Source organism: Mytilus edulis, chromosome 3 (assembly GCF_963676685.1).
Source record: "Mytilus edulis chromosome 3, xbMytEdul2.2, whole genome shotgun sequence".
NCBI classification, from domain to species: domain Eukaryota; kingdom Metazoa; phylum Mollusca; class Bivalvia; order Mytilida; family Mytilidae; genus Mytilus; species Mytilus edulis.
The window spans coordinates 53,862,335-53,878,769 of record NC_092346.1 but is presented as its reverse complement, the minus strand read 5'-3'; the positions used below and the strand labels follow the sequence as shown (position 1 = coordinate 53,878,769).

General features: G+C 31.7%; 1 protein-coding gene across 3 annotated transcripts in view; it reads right to left on the bottom strand.

Annotated features, from left to right (window-relative positions):
• The window catches only part of LOC139516852 (diacylglycerol kinase delta-like), a 78,045-nt gene that overhangs the window by 38,496 nt on the left and 23,114 nt on the right, over positions 1–16,435 (bottom strand). For 2 of the 3 annotated variants that reach the window (XM_071307201.1, XM_071307202.1), the window contains exons 5-6: positions 13,461–13,565; positions 3,879–4,011 (exon numbers count right to left, since the gene is read on the bottom strand). In XM_071307201.1, the coding sequence (XP_071163302.1) occupies positions 3,879–4,011; positions 13,461–13,565 (238 nt within the window). Of the gene's footprint in view, positions 1–3,878; positions 4,012–13,460; positions 13,566–16,199; positions 16,221–16,435 lie in introns of all 3 variants that reach the window. The other variant, XM_071307199.1, reaches the window with a different exon arrangement.

Sequence of the window (16,435 nt, the reverse complement as noted above, 5' to 3'; positions counted from 1 at the left end):
ATTTCTTGCCGATTTGACTGTGAATAAAATAAAAATCAACAGAAAAGATGGAAATATTTTGTAGTTTATTAAGGGGACTCAACAGGTATTTAAAAAAATCAAGGCCTGATTGCTTAGGATTTTTTGTCTGATCTAAAGAATGAATGAAATAAAATTTAAAGATATTTGTTCAACAAATACCAAGCAGATTTGAAATATGTAAAAATTAGTTACTTTTACCAGTCTACTATGAATACCTTATTAAAGAATCGTTTTATACTACAATATACCATTATTTCTACAACTGATAGTTTTAATCAGTTCATACAATCGGAAAGCTACATGCTTAACAACAAAAAGAAAACTTTTTCACTTTCAAGGCAAACTTGATGTCAATGTACTCAATGTTCTGTATTATTTACTTTTATGAAGTGCAACACTTGCTAAACAAACTTAAAAATGTAAACACGTGAACAAGTTTTCCTGTAAACTGACTGTTAAACATCAGACTTTGTTAGAAGTAAGAAACACTTCTTAGGAGGTATCTCTTACAAATGTTTACCATGTTTAAACAATTTAACCACTTCAAAATAGACAAAATGGCATTGTTTCTAAAATTAGAATCTTTCATTTGTTACTTATATATCTTTTTGACATTCAGTTCTTTAAATATTTATGTAAACTTCTATGAAAGGTTAGCTGTAAAGATCATTTGAATTATTGACCTTTGCTATAGTAGAATTAATACAATTCAGATATGAAGGGCAGTTTGTTTTTCTCCCACACATTAAACTATATCCAGTTGAAGAATTCAGACTCAGAATAATTTGGCATGGCTAGACACTGATTATAAAAATGTAAAAGTATGATAATTATATTTATTTTAAATGAAACAAGACCAATGCCCTCTAAATATCTTTTTCTATCTTTTTTTTTTTTTTTTTTGGGGGGGGGGGGGGGGGGGGGGGGGTATATAATTTATGCTTCTCTTAAAGAATTTACATAACCTAGTTGACAGAGTATGTTACATTTTACTGAGCTACAGGACCGAGAAAGAATGTCTGGCTTATGTGACAATGACATACAAGTGTGGTCGAATAATAAACAACTGCCATGCAAAATGTTCGTCAACACAACTGAAAGTTCAGGATAGAGGTTTTTGCTACTGTTTGCTATTGTCAATGGTACTACTACTAGGAGGTGTTTATCGACCTTGGCTACCTTTGAGGTATAATGGAATCATATAACTTGTATTACCTCCTATACTTTAGGAAAACATATCTAAATGAGGTACGTCAATCAATGCCTTGCAATTTCCAAAGGCATTTGTAAGAGATCTGAATATGTAGATAGAAGATTATTTAATAAAAGAAATTTACCTTCTAAATGTGTGCTTTTTACACCCTTATGAAAAATCTACTGAAATTGGGAATGACAAAGCGCAGAAATTATCCCACTTATTGGTATAGGCGATAACCCTTCACTTTTGTTAAGCTCCTCTCACTTACTAACAACCTGAGAATCATGTTTTACACAGCAATCAACAACTTAGTGAATTATCTTGATGAGGAATCAATCAATTAAGTAAGTATCTTATATCTATTCTAGTTATAACAAGTTCACCTGCTTCATTAGTATAAGAAGTAATTAATATCATGTAACTCACACCTGAATGACTTTGTTATCCTCTTCTTCACTAACAAATTAGATGGAAGAATCAGATGGAAGTGTATCCTTCCTGTAGGCAACTTTAGCATGTAGAACTAACTTTGGACAGTTGTGGTTGAATTGATTTTTTTATGTAAGGCATGCTGTGTTGTAAGATTGATGTAACATATACAAAATCTTTGCTCAAATGGACACTAGATTATGTGGTGAGGGCAAGATCAGGAATTCAATATTTTCATTTGATTGTTAAAAGTGTAGGTAAAGGAAGATCTGGGGTAAATCTTATTGAGACAGCAACCAAATGACTAGATTAACACCCAATGACTAAAACACCGAAAAGACATCTTTAGGACAACAAACTGTGGATTCGTAATTATTTGTTAGATACCAATTATCATGCATTTCGTGGGTATAGGTAAACCACGAAATTAAATGTTCAATGAATGACAATTTTTCCATATGCTTGTATGCAGACTTCGACAAATCCATGAAATTAAGTATCCACAAACATGTAGGTTTCCTTAATCCACGAAAATTGGTACCCAGGAAAACAAATGAATCCACAGTATAGTCTTGTGTCATTAGAATATGTCAGACTTAAAATCTACCTAGTCTATAAAAGTACTCTCAATTGTACTTGATAAGTCAAGAGAATTTTCAATGAAAATCTAAGATCCCAAATCATTATGATTATAGATGTAAATTACTAACACTGTTCTGCTAAAACCACCAGCCTGAAACACACTGTCTCCCATGTTATCTAATGACCTTGTATCCCGAATCCTGTACTAAGATTAAGTTCATAGAACATGGCTGTTCAATTAACAAACTTGAAAACTAATGCATATGATAATAAATACATGCATGTACAAATATACTACAGACAAGATATATCAAAAGAAACTATATAACGAATGTAGTATGAGCCAGGATATTTCCTCTTTTTTCTTCTGCTACTTAAAGTGACTTAAATAATTTAATTGCTGTGACATTATTTGTCAAATATATACCATAGTTATATACTGTGGATTCATTTATCATTCTTAGAACCAATTTTTGAATATTAAAATTCTTGGTTTCCCATAAAATCTATGAAAATTAGTACATTGTTCCTCTGAATATTTGGGGACCCATGACTGGGTTAAAGTCTATCTGCTAAAAGCCCATCCTCAGATTAATATAAAAGGCATCATTCGAATTTATCAGTAACAAATAATTTACATAGTAAACGATTAATTCAGTTGTACTAGAACTATTTGCATGTTTGTTATAAATGTGCATGAAATACTTGCAACTGGACAATTAGCAATCACAGTCAAAATTTGATTCATATGTTAAATATGCAATTATGATAATCACAAGCAACCGGAATTGAACAAGCGTATGCTAATAAATGACAAATTCATCAACTGCTTCCCCCATTGAAGAATTGCCTTAAAGTTATTGCTTTCATTTAGGACATACATGTATTAGTGCTAAGAGACGTGAGACTTTCTGGCGTTTAACAGTGGACACGATTTTGCGATAACGATTATCAGACACATTTGAGGAGAAAAGACATGTTTGGAGGAATCAGACACATTTGGGGGAAGAACACGTTTGGGAGGTTTACATATGTACAGTCAATTTATGACAGTCTTTTAAAACACTTGTTATTTTGAAAGAGAAGTAAACATTTTTACAGCCGATTTCATTCAGTGTGTAGCTAAAGGTAATATCATTGGTTAGTTTGCTTGCTAGCTGAAGCATGAAATCATTATTAGGTAAGGTATACTACCCTCCTTTCGAAGTAGCCTAGTCCTATAGACAGACAGATTGGTTATCTGTCAGACTAGTTTCATTCAGTGTGTAGCTAAAGGTTATATCATTGGTTAGCTTGCTTGCTAGCTAAACCATGAAATCATTATTAGGTAAGGTATACTACCCTTCTTTGAAGTAGCCTAGTCCTATAGACAGATAGATTGGTTATCTGTGGGACTAGTCAATTCTTAAAGGAGGGTAGTTTACCTTACCTAATATTGACTTCAAGGTTCAGCTAGCAAGCAAGCTAACCAAAGATATTACTTTTAGCTACACACTCAATGAAATTGGCTGTAAATGAAAATGAAAGTTTCATGTCTATACTAATGGACAAGGTGGCTGCAGTAAACCATTAAATCTAAAAGTGGGATACACAATACATTCTACTATTTCAGCCTTTTTCTTGTAAGCATACATCATTATATTCTTACCTTCACAAGAAAGACCGTGGGACGTAACACCAGAAAGGGCTTCACGACAGACATTACAATATGTTGGGCGAGCATGTGAACAGGCGTACCAGTTATGTTGACCAGACATCATTTCTCGTTGGCTGGCATTACCCTACAATTATAAAAGTTATATTAGTAGTGACATATCTTTTTACCACAGTAAATGATATTAATATTAGTTCTCAGAACTCATTCCCCTTTTTCATTCATAGGATATGTACAGTACTTGTAAAACAAGGCAGACTGTCAACCATGTAATTTTTGACATCATTCATTTAAAACAATTATAATAAAAAAGCAAATATAAATCATTTCAATTAGATATAACTCAGATCTTGTTTTATATAATTACATTAACAAAGTAAAGAATTGGTTAATGAAAATCTTCTTCATGTGGTTAGAAAGTGACAAAGTGAATATTCACAAAAATAATTAGGTTACTTAAAAAGAAGAAAGTCTAGCAAAGAAGTGATTAATATAAAATATATTGTAAAATCATGTCTAAAACCATCTGTACTCGTTTTTGTTCTTTTTTTTTTTTTTAGAAATCAACAGTCAATGATGTATGTATACTATATAAAAAAAATGTTTTTTTTTTCCATTTAAAGTAAATTATATAAAAGATGTCTACTTTTTCAAACTGAAAAAAAAAATGTTTTACGACAAAGCAGAGAAAAAGCTCCTTTTAAAAGCATGAAATTCTAAATTGGCACCTACATAAAATAACACAATTAGAATGAAATCTGTTATTTGCAGCATAAGGAGTAGGGTCCATTTCAAAAATTACATTTTTTTCTACTTTTTTCTAGTAGTGGTCCTCTTGGATTTTGATTGAGGATCATTCTACCCATACATGTATATCTATGTTCTACCAGAGTAATAGTTGGCACTTTAAAATTTAAATAGTATGCACTAGTACAGTTGAGATAATCTTTCCTGTACAAAATGTAAATACTAGTACTCTCAAGGTAAAGATTTTATCACAGCAGTATTTCTGGTAATTGATGATTTACAACTCAGCTCTTCTATGCCATACCACCTAAGTTATGATATTGGGTATAACCTTCATCACCCATATACATGATATGGTACTTTAATCAAGATCCAGAAGCAAAGTCAAGCAGGTTATAACCAGAAGAACTGTCAGCGATGTACAGACTAATGATACCTTCACTACACGTATTTGATAAAAACAGAAAATTGATTTGTAATGGATGTGAAAATACTCCACAGTTAAACATTTCAAAAATGTAATGTGCTATTGAAGTTCAGGACGCTCTGATGTGTTTTGAGAAAAATGTGTTGAAAATTACATGGGACAGATGGGTGGCTAGAACTACTACCCCTCCCCCTTGATACGACTGCAGCATGGGACAGATGGGTAGCTAGAACTACTACCCCTCCCCCTTGATACAACTGCAGCATGGGACAGATGGGTAGCTAGAACTACTACCCCTCCCCCTTGATACAACTGCAGCATGGGACAGATGGGTGGCTAGAACTATTACCCTCCCCCTTGATACAACTGCAGCATGGGACAGATGGTTGGCTAGAACTACTACCCCTCCCCTTGATACAACTGCAGCATGGGACAGATGGGTAGCTAGAACTACTACCCCTCCCCTTGATACAACTGCAGCATGGGACATAATTTTCTGTAAATGTTTTGTAATTTGCCTAGTACTGTCAAAATTGATAAAGTTGTAAAACAGAATTATTATCAGCCTTTCCATACTTTAATTCTTGTATTTGAACTGCTATCAAAATGTCAAGTATTTCTGTAAGTATGCCTTGGGGATAAAAACAACATCGTGATTTTGAACACACATTTTATTCATTTGTACCTGATTGTTTAGTTATTTGAGTTATTTGTTTTTATTTGTCATTATTATTGGAAGCTCACACTAAATATGTATATTTTGAAACAATGTATCATCAGTATTCAATATAATATCCAAACCTGGCTTCATATCATCCATATTAATCCCACTAAAACAATCATCCAAATAATAATAGAAATTATCACTCACTTTAAGGTCAGAATTTCCTCCATTCTCAGAAGCAACACAACAACACGTTACCAAACTCATCTTGAATAAAATTCCTATGACAAGTCTTAAAACAAACCCCTGTGACAGCTAGGTACACAAAGAAACCACCAATGACCATAAAATGACTGGTTTCCTGTGTATTATACATGTAATACATGGGAAAAGGTCAAAAAGGAATTGGGAAAAGGTCAATTGGTTTTTGTCTTATACTTCAAAATGTTATTACAGAGACTCAAGGGTAATAAAATGCCTCCCACAAAACAGAAAAAAAATCTATCAATACTTGAATCAATTCCCAATGCCAACAGGAAATGGCTGTTTCATCAATTTGCTAAACATCAGGTCCTGTCAAAGTTTTGGTTAACAGATGTATACAATATAGAAAAATCATCAAATGTCTTAAAATGTCAAATAATCAAATTCATATGAACACAAAATTAATTTGAAAAGCTTAAAATATCAAGCCTACTTGACATATATGACAATTCAGTAGAAATTAAATATATGAGGACAAATTCATATAGATGTGTATTTAATCTTCCCATACTACAGTCAATATATGCAATTAATGTAGGTAACAAATCATTGCTTACTAATAACCGAATGCAGTTTTCTCTGAGGTTGTAAGGAATGAAATAAAATAGCAGACAGGTGCAAAAGAAAAATGCCCTCATCCCTCAATAAAAAAACAACCCAAAAATGAAAATAAAAAATTCATAAAACCTTCAATTTAAAGAAAAACAAGTGAAACTGCGAGCTACTGCTCACTGATGATACCCTTGCCACAAGTGGATAATATTAATTGTGTAAAAATATGCAAGTGTTCGGTAAACAGGAAGTTGTTGAGTGATGAATCTGAAAACGCATCACACGGTATAGCTGACTTATATTGACCCTTAAACCAAATTTCAGAAATCCTTGTATAGTAGTTCCTGAGAAAATGTGACGAAAATTTTCAACTTGGCTATCAGGTGTAAAAATGATACAAGTGTTCGGTTAACAGGAAGTTGTTGAGTGATGAATCTGAAAATGCATCACACGGTATAGCTGACTTATATCAAGCCTGAAACCAAAGTTCAGAAATCCTGGTAGTGTACTTCCTGAGAAAAATGTGACGAAAATTTTCAACTTGGCTATCAGGTGTAAAAATGGTACAAGTGTTCGGTAAACAGAAAGTTGTCGAGTGATGAATCTGAAAACGCATCACACGGTATAGCTGACTTATATCAAGTCTGAAACCAAATATCAGAAATCCTGGTAGTGCAGTTCCTGAGAAAAATGTGACGAAAAATTTTCAACTTGGCTATCAGGTGTAAAAATGATACAAGTGTTTGGTAAACAGGAAGTTGTCGAGTGATGAATCTGAAAACGCATCACACAGTATAACTGACTTATATCAAGCCTGAAACCAAATTTCAGAAATCCTGGTAGTGTAGTTCCTGAGAAAAATGTGATGAAAAATATTCATGGGACGGACGGACTGACGGAATGACAGACAGAGGTAAAACAGTATACCCCCTTTTTTTCAAAAGCCGGGGTATAATAAAAGGTACCTTCAAAAATTGTGGACATGTGAATTTGCTTATCATCCCACTTCATTTGAACTTTGATGCATCTCCTTATTTTATATGTTTATGTGAATTCAATTATGCGTATTTCAAATTGTGCAATACATGTATATTAAGTGTTACATTTGTAACTAAATGTTTTAAAACGATATAAGTGAACCATTTAAGTTATATTCAATTGCTTTAGATTCATTTTTTGATGTCCAAATGGTCTCAATGGTTTACAAATATCATCTTTATATGTTGTGGTGTTTTTTGGTTCAAACTTGTTTCATACATGTATGTTGTGGTGCACTGTTGTTTCGTTGCAGTCATATATATTGTTCAGTTTTCAGTGGAGGCAGAATGTTTTGATATATCAAATTAGATGAATGGTAGGGCAGTCAAAACTAAAAAATAAACAGTCAGTGAGGATAACAAGCTACACTATAGATGCTAGCATCAGACCATAGTTCTTCTGATACATCAAATTTGGTAGCTGGAAATACAGTTAATCCATAGTAAAAAGAGGAGTAACTGTAGATTCATAGTAAAGAAGATGTGGCATGATTGGCAATGAAACAACTCCACAAGAAACCGAATGACACAGACATCAACAACTATACGTCACCGTACGACCTTCAACAATTTCACATAAATGTATTGTAATATTTATATACTCTTATGAGGATAACTTTGCATACATTTCCCTTATCTGATTTCATTCACTTGCATATCTGCTAAATTCTGATTCTTTTTCAAAGTCAGAGCTACCCAACCTCTCAGAATGATGTATTGAGCAAGTTTCGATCACAAAGATGAATGTTTTACACTGTGAAATAACTTTTTTTACCATAATTCCAAAGAAATAATGTATAGTTCTATGAAAAACAACTCAATAAAAAGACATTTCTCGTAAATATTATATGGTTTTGCTAATGTTTTGTACATTTTTGTACATGTATTATATTATAACAAGTAACATATAACATGACCATAAGTATAAGTGTCCCCTGTAACCCTGCTAAAAGATTACCTATTAAATGCATATTTTTCTTTTTGCATGATTTATATCCTAAAGAATGAATTCAATTAATTCTCACTTGCACATTTTTTGGGGGTTACATCCACTTTTTCAGGTAGATCAAATAGTCCTAACAGAAATATATATTGGGTATCCTACATGTTCATCAAAAATACAATCAAATATCAGTCATTTCACATTTTGAGATGACCCCAGTCTTTAGATGATTAATTCATCAAAATAAATGACAAATAACAGGTAAAAGAACATGTTGGTGGACAGTATATAGTTGTATTAGATGTAGATGTAATATATGAGTATATAATAATCAGCTGTCAAAGTAAATATCCTCTTGTTATCAATCATGGTGCCCCAAGGTTATGTCACTTAATTTACATAATGAAGAGGTATTCAATACCTCCAAGGTAAAATGATAGGATCAGTAACGTGTTTCTCACTTTATACTATTGCACTAGTTAGTTAGATTTTCTCTCAAAATCAAGTTTGTACTGACCAATCACAAATTAAAATGAGGCTACTCAGGCCTGATCTCTTCATAGGAACGTCAGCTTTATTTGTTTGATATCTTATTTGTAGATTGACAAAATTTGACAAAAATACATATCATTCAAAAAGGCATGATTTTATTATAAATAAAATTATTAATCTTAGAATTGAGAATGGCAATGAGGAATGTGTCAAAGAGTCAACAAACCAACCATAGAACAGACAACAGCGGAAGATCATCAATAGATCTTCAATGCAGCGAGAAACTCCTGCGATCAATGCATTTGAATGGGAAGATATGGTTGGAACCCCCCCCCCCCCTCTTTTTGAAAATGGCTGGATCCTCCCCTGGTGTGATATTAGACAAAAGGTGTTGATATAAGATATCAGACTGTACTGTAAAATTCATTAACAATCGGGCAAAATTGAGGGTGTTTTTGAGATTAACATGTATGGAGTAGCTTGTCCATGGTTGAGGCTTAAGTTGAGATCAACATACATGGCAAAACTTTGTCCATCATTGAGGGTGATTTGCAGATAAAAGTGGAAATGGTATGTCCATTGTTGATGCCTATCTGGGTAAACTTGTGTTTTTGTTTCTCTGATGTTTGTTTTTACCATACATCTTTAATTAATTCATACCTTTCAAAATTCTAAATGATTAAAGGATTATAGGAATCATTCAACTGTCAGTCATCTATCTTGATTTTCTTTACCTCATACATCATGAGTTTAATGACCTACCATGGTAAACCATCCACATATGATAATATAATGAATTTAATTTGAAACATACATTTCATAGCTTTTTAGTGTTTTTCCAATTTGATAATAATTTTACATGTTGGAGAGAAGAGAAAGACATCAAAAGAGACATCCAAACTCAGGTCCAAAATAAACTCACAACTTCATGGTAAGCAAATAGTAATTCCTTTATTTGCCAGTGGTAAATTTTATTTAGATCTCATCAGATGCTGGTTTTTACATTATCAGGTGAAAAAAAATAGCTGAAGGAGTAACTGAGATAAATCTATGGTAAAGGTAACCTGCAGGAAGCTGATCCTTCACAAGAATATTTTATTCATCACCAAATTTGTAAAATGGCGCTGAGCAAAATATATATTGAATAAACTCATCTCAAAGAAACTGATTAATGTGTATGTTGTGATATAAAATAAATCCTACCTTTTCAGCTTTATGAATTTTCAACTTTGTCTTAGAAAACATTGTATATCTCCTGTTTTGGTAACTATCTGGTTCAATCAACTCTGACTCTAAGTCTTTACCCATTTTATCAGAATGTTTATATACCATAAACAAATCCAATGTTTTGTTTGCTCAAAAATGTTATTAACCAGCTTTAAACCTGACCATGTGACGTCAATAAACCTGCAAACACATTTACTCATTTTTCCACCAGAAACAAATTGCTACAAAGCTTCACTAATAATCGTCAATGATAGTTGTTTGAATGGGGAAACCCTATAAATCCCATCAGCGATAATAACCACACTCCTTCACAACGTATAGAGTAAACTTTCATTTGATTAGGACCAAACTTTCATCTGATTAAGATGGTCGTTTGCCTGGTTCTTTATTGGAATTTGGATCATTGCATTAGGTACAAACACATTAAGAGATTAGAAGAACCATTGTGTGACGAGCATTTCATTGACGGTACAAGCGTTCTTACTATATGGCTTCCAATGTTTTCCGATGACGTCCTCATTACAAAGACTATCGTCATAATGTTGTGACTTGTATCAGCCTGATTAGGATCAGATTATCCTATCTGTGTTAGATTTCACATTTGATAGGAATGAAAATATGGTAGTTGAAAGTTGTTAACCACCAAAGGACTAATTAATTCTCAAAAAATAAAGAATCAAAAACTTGTTTTCTCAAATAAATATGACAATAAATTGTAATTGTTTTTCAGCACAAAATCTAAGAGAAATAACTTAATTCAATACAAATATAGAAATACATAAAATTTAACAAATATTTACTCACAAAAAATGTAATTAACTTGTTTACTTTAAACTGTTATTTGTTTATTTACAAAGGGGATGATAAGAATAAAAACAAAATTAACCAAATCAGTTTTTAATCAACACAATGAATGTGGTTTTTTTTTCAAAATAAAGAAATGAAGCCACTCAAACAAGAGTTAATCCCTAAATATTTTACGTAAAGAAGATACGACTTAGATCATTAAAATCTTGTTATAACTGGACCCTTACATATATACAACTCACTCAGGAATCATGCTAAATTTTTTGTGTAAAATATAGGTCACTGAGATCCTTCTTTACTTCTATCCAAGACAAGTCCACAAACGACATACTATAACTGTAAATTTGTTTAGATCTTGTTCTTAATATTAAATTCAACCTAAAATGTCCTTTTCATACAAACTGAAAGTGTAGACAACAATCTGTTAACTAATTTGTATGGACCAAAACAATACAAGATCATTTTATCTAATGACCAAGTTATTCCTTTATGACTTGTACTTGCTAAGACTTGGACCATAACTGAAAACTTTCCCAAATCGCTCATGTAAACAGTAAAGCAAGGTACTCTAACATGCTAAATATCTTACATCAAACTACGTACAAGTTAATGTTAAGAAAAGTTTTGTATTTCAGTTTGTTGACATAAAACTATCAAATTAGGCAAAGGATGTTCCTCCTGGATATATCATAAAGATTTACTCATTATCGTATGTGGAAATCAACATTAGTTTTCATTTTTTCAAATTTTTGCAATGTGCAATTATGGTCTATCATTCATGCATTCCAAGTTTTAAAATAACATTTTATTTATACAACTACAGTCACTGAACCCTAAAACAGGACAAGATATACTTGAAATAATGCCAGACAGACACTTCAGACCATAATACATGTATGTAGATATAAGAAGATGAGGTATGAGAGCCAATGAGACAACACTCCATCAAAGTCACAATATCTAAAAGTAAACCATAATAGGTCAAAGTACAGTCTTCAACACAAAGCCTTGGCTCACACCAGACGGCAAGCTATAAAGGGCTCCAAAAAATGATAAGTGTAAAACCATTCAAATGGGAAAACCAACAGTCTTATCTATATAAACAATGAGACACAAGAAACATTTATGAATCACATCAACAAACGACAACCACTGAACATCAGGTTCCTGTAAATGCATATGGTTACAAGAGCGCAATTATTCGTAATGCATTTTCCATAGGGTACCACTAGTGTTCCGTATTTTTTTTCTCGAAGACTACACAAACTAGCGAAAAACGGGTGGCAGTTCCTGTTACTAGAAATGCCAGTGTTGCATTACAATCAAAAAAAATATAGGGTCATGCTGCTCAAATTGCCTTAAAATGCAGTTGAAAAAAATCGTCTACTTTTTTCGCTTAATGAAAAAGGCATATTTTTAATGTCTCCGACGTGCAGAAATTGAAGATATTTTCTATATTTCGTAAAATGTAAATAAGATTTTCGGCAATTTTTAAACCTAATTGGATAAGCTTTCAATTAAATGTAATTCCAATCCTGTATCAACTAATCAGAAGCCGTATAGGATTCTATTCTGAGTACCATCTTGGGGTAAAAAACTTGCCGGTTAAATGTAAACAAATAATTGCGCTCTTGTAACCATATAAAAGATATAATGGATGTGAAAGTTATAAGAACTAAAGAAACCATAACTAGGGCAAAGTTAAGTTTATAAATTATGCAAAATGTTTAGGTATAATTAAATTCAAATGACAATGCCACCTAATTAGACAATTTTCTAACATGTGTATAACTATCTCAGTAATAATACTTAATCACCAATCAAAGTCAACTGTATCTGTGTCATGTTTTCAACATTATCAATTATTCATTTGAAAAAAAACTATCTTTATAAACATTCAAGGAGAACCTTGGACAAGATAAGGATCATTGGGGATTTCGGAAAATTAAATAATTTTAATATAATCATAAGTGTCCCACAGTTGGTCATCAGGTGCAAAAAGCCTTAATTATAAAGGACTTTGCATCCTAATTCTTGGCCTGGAAGACAGATTGATTTTGAAAGATGTATCCCTCTGTTGTCTTAACATCTGTAGACCCCTGTAAACACATTACCCAGAACAAGGCTTAGTTAAGAGTGAAACTGATCTGTGTACAGTAGCCTTTTGCACAAAAAAATCCAGAGTTTCTCAATTTTCCCCAATTTTGGGCTTCAACAGGACCTGCAACCAGATGAAGTGGTTCCCTAAGAGTATTTCAATAATAAACACAGTCCTGTCAACATTTGTACATAAGCAAGATCAATCTAGATCAGCCTTTGTTTAAATCTAGTGTGTTTCACAATCATAAAACAGAAAAGGATAAAGAGTTTATTATATTAAAGCTGAAAAAATCTTTCTGTAAAATGTAAGACTTACATCATAAAATTCTTTCTTTGCAGCAGTTTTGAGGGCTGATATCCACTCCTCCATTTCTCTTCTACTCTCGGCACACAGTACTAAATTTCGGAATGGTGTGATAACCTGGAATAGAAACAAGAAACTATTCATTAGGCATCACCTTCCAAAGTACTTAAGTCTAAAAGATATTTTATTAATGATCCCAAACACCTTCAATTTTATGTTGTACTTTGGTATTCATTCATTTTAAAAGCATGTCTGTTAAGGTGAAATTTTAAACCACAAGAGTGATCAAAAATGATTGATAGCAATATTTTTCTCATTTTGTTTCTGTCTTTTCACATTAAACAATCATCCTGCAATTGCAATTAATGATCAAAGATTTTAAGTAAGGTAAGTCTAATGCTGACCAATCCTCTTACTGAACTTTAGAGAAAGTAGTGAAAAATAATGTTAGACCAATTCAATTGAAATACAAAATACAAAACGTTTCATAATTCCATTTTCCTTCCAAGATATTTGAATATCAGAAAATACTATTCATGTCTGTCATATATTAACATAACTTAAAAAACATATTTCTTAGAACTATATGGTTTTGTCAGAACCTAATTGAAGTTTCACTTGAATTCCTGAAAAAAATTATTCAAAGTTTGAAAGTTCTAAGAACACTGGGATGATGAATGGAAAATATTTCATGCATACTAAGGATGAATACCAAAAAAAACTCTCAAAGACAAAATTTCACTCATGTTATATCTAAGAATGTTTTCTTTCTGTTTAATCATTTACATGACATCAAATATTCATAAAAGAACTTAAATTAAATTGATGAAATCAATAAAGGTGTGAACTAAACTAAAATATGCAGGTTGAAAAGTATTTCCATAAACTATAAACATTTCCCAGAAAAACATGTTTGTTCAGAATCTCTGGGGAAGAGAGAGACATCACTTATGGTTTTATAAACAACTAATAGCATCTACAATAAACCATTAGAAGAAATTTTATATCAGAAAGGTTATCAAGTAAAAATGTACTTGAGGTTTGCCTAAAAAGGACAAAACTTACTAACTGATTAGAAGTTTGCATGTTCAGAGGACATTGGGAGGATGATATCGTAAATTCCTGGAAGTCTGATCTCATAATGTTTGATATATTGCCTTAATTATTTTGTCTTTGGAAACCAATGTCAACAATGCTTTGCTTTCAAGCTGATTAATTACTAGTTTGCAAACAAGATAATAATATCCATAAACCTGTAAACATAGTATTTTCATGTTTGAATAAAATCTGTTTTATATTGGACATCAAAGTTTACCTATTTACTTGTACTTGGTAACCAGATTCTTCATTAGACAACCAGATGAAATATAGCATATTACATTAAAATTCAATCAGATTTATCACACCTATATCATATTCAGAGTAAATGGTAAAACAACCATCAACGTCTAAATGATTACTTTTTTGATATCTTGACAAAAAGGTATATATATCCATTACCCAGAAAGTATTTTGTATTTCTAATGCACTTTGAAATTGAATTTAACTTTTACTCAATAATTAACCTGTCGGACAGACGGAGGGAAGAAAGAACCAACGAACACACAGACAGAAAAACATAATGCCCATAAAAGGGGGCATAAAAATCTTAATTTTGACAAGGCTACTCAAAATTGTTCAAAAATATATGCCCATGATGTTTAACAACTGTATAAGATTATATTGCACTTCAGAGTGGTAAAACTGTTGCTCACAATAATTAGTGATCATTATAGTCAAATAAATGATTGCCATAGTAAACTAGACAGTAATCCAAATCTCATAAGGTCATGTCTTTACCACAAAATGTAACAACATAGTTCAAAATATTAAGTTCTGGTAAAGACAAGATTTAAGGGAATTCACTTCTCATTTTCAAAATAATTAACTTTTCAAAACACTAGTTTTAGTGATAGGAGATTAATAAAGGAATCAAAAGAGAAAAATAAATATATAGGTCAATGTGCTTCTTTTCGAGATTTTAGCCATTGAAATTTTGGCAGGAAAAAATTCTCTTTTGACTTTTCATAGCTTTATCATTGACAAATTTATGTTCTCAAAAACTACATGTATTAAAAAATAATTAAAATTTTATAAGAGTTTTACAGATGGCTTGTCATTATACATGTTACAGATTTATAAAAGGAAAAATGGGGGTCAATAGGCAATTATTTTTAAGACATTCAAATGGATAAAGCCAGAGAATTCCAAAAATCTGACTAAAAATCCAAAACATGACAATCAAGCTTCCTTACATTGAAATTGAAAACAAAGGTTGATTTGAGAGTTACCTCCCTTTAGGGAACAAAACAGGAAGAGGACTACTGTATATAATTACATATCAAGATAAAAAAATTCAAGCACAATAAATCAAATAAATTATTAAAATAAAGTAATATAGTTATATATGTATGTATACAAACATTTATTGATAAGTACTAACTTTTATTCTTTAAAAAATAAATAAACACAACTACTTTTTGTATAAAATGAAACGAATTATCTATTTTTCTAATAACAAGCAATATTGAATACCAAAGTACACATAAGCACAAATAAAAAGTTTTCCTATAAAAAATGTTCCTGATGCAGACTTCTCCAATTAAGTCAGAAGACTACGAACCTCACTTGACTTAGTTATAGGAGAAGCCTGTTTCATTAATGAACATTAATAACAGAACATAATGATCTAAAGCACCCGACCATACTTACCATCAAAGACCGTGGACACCCCTGTAGAAAAAAGTAAACTGTACAATTCTGGTATAAAATCATGTTGACCACAGGTGTTTGTCTTATTTTGTTTTTTATCAGATATGAGTAAAACATGTATCAATTCAGTTCAGACCATTTCCATAAACCCAAGCAGTCATTTTTTTCATTAAATCTGATGATAAAAAATCTATTTAGTATATTTTGGATGAGCTGGTAAAAATGTTGTATGCGAA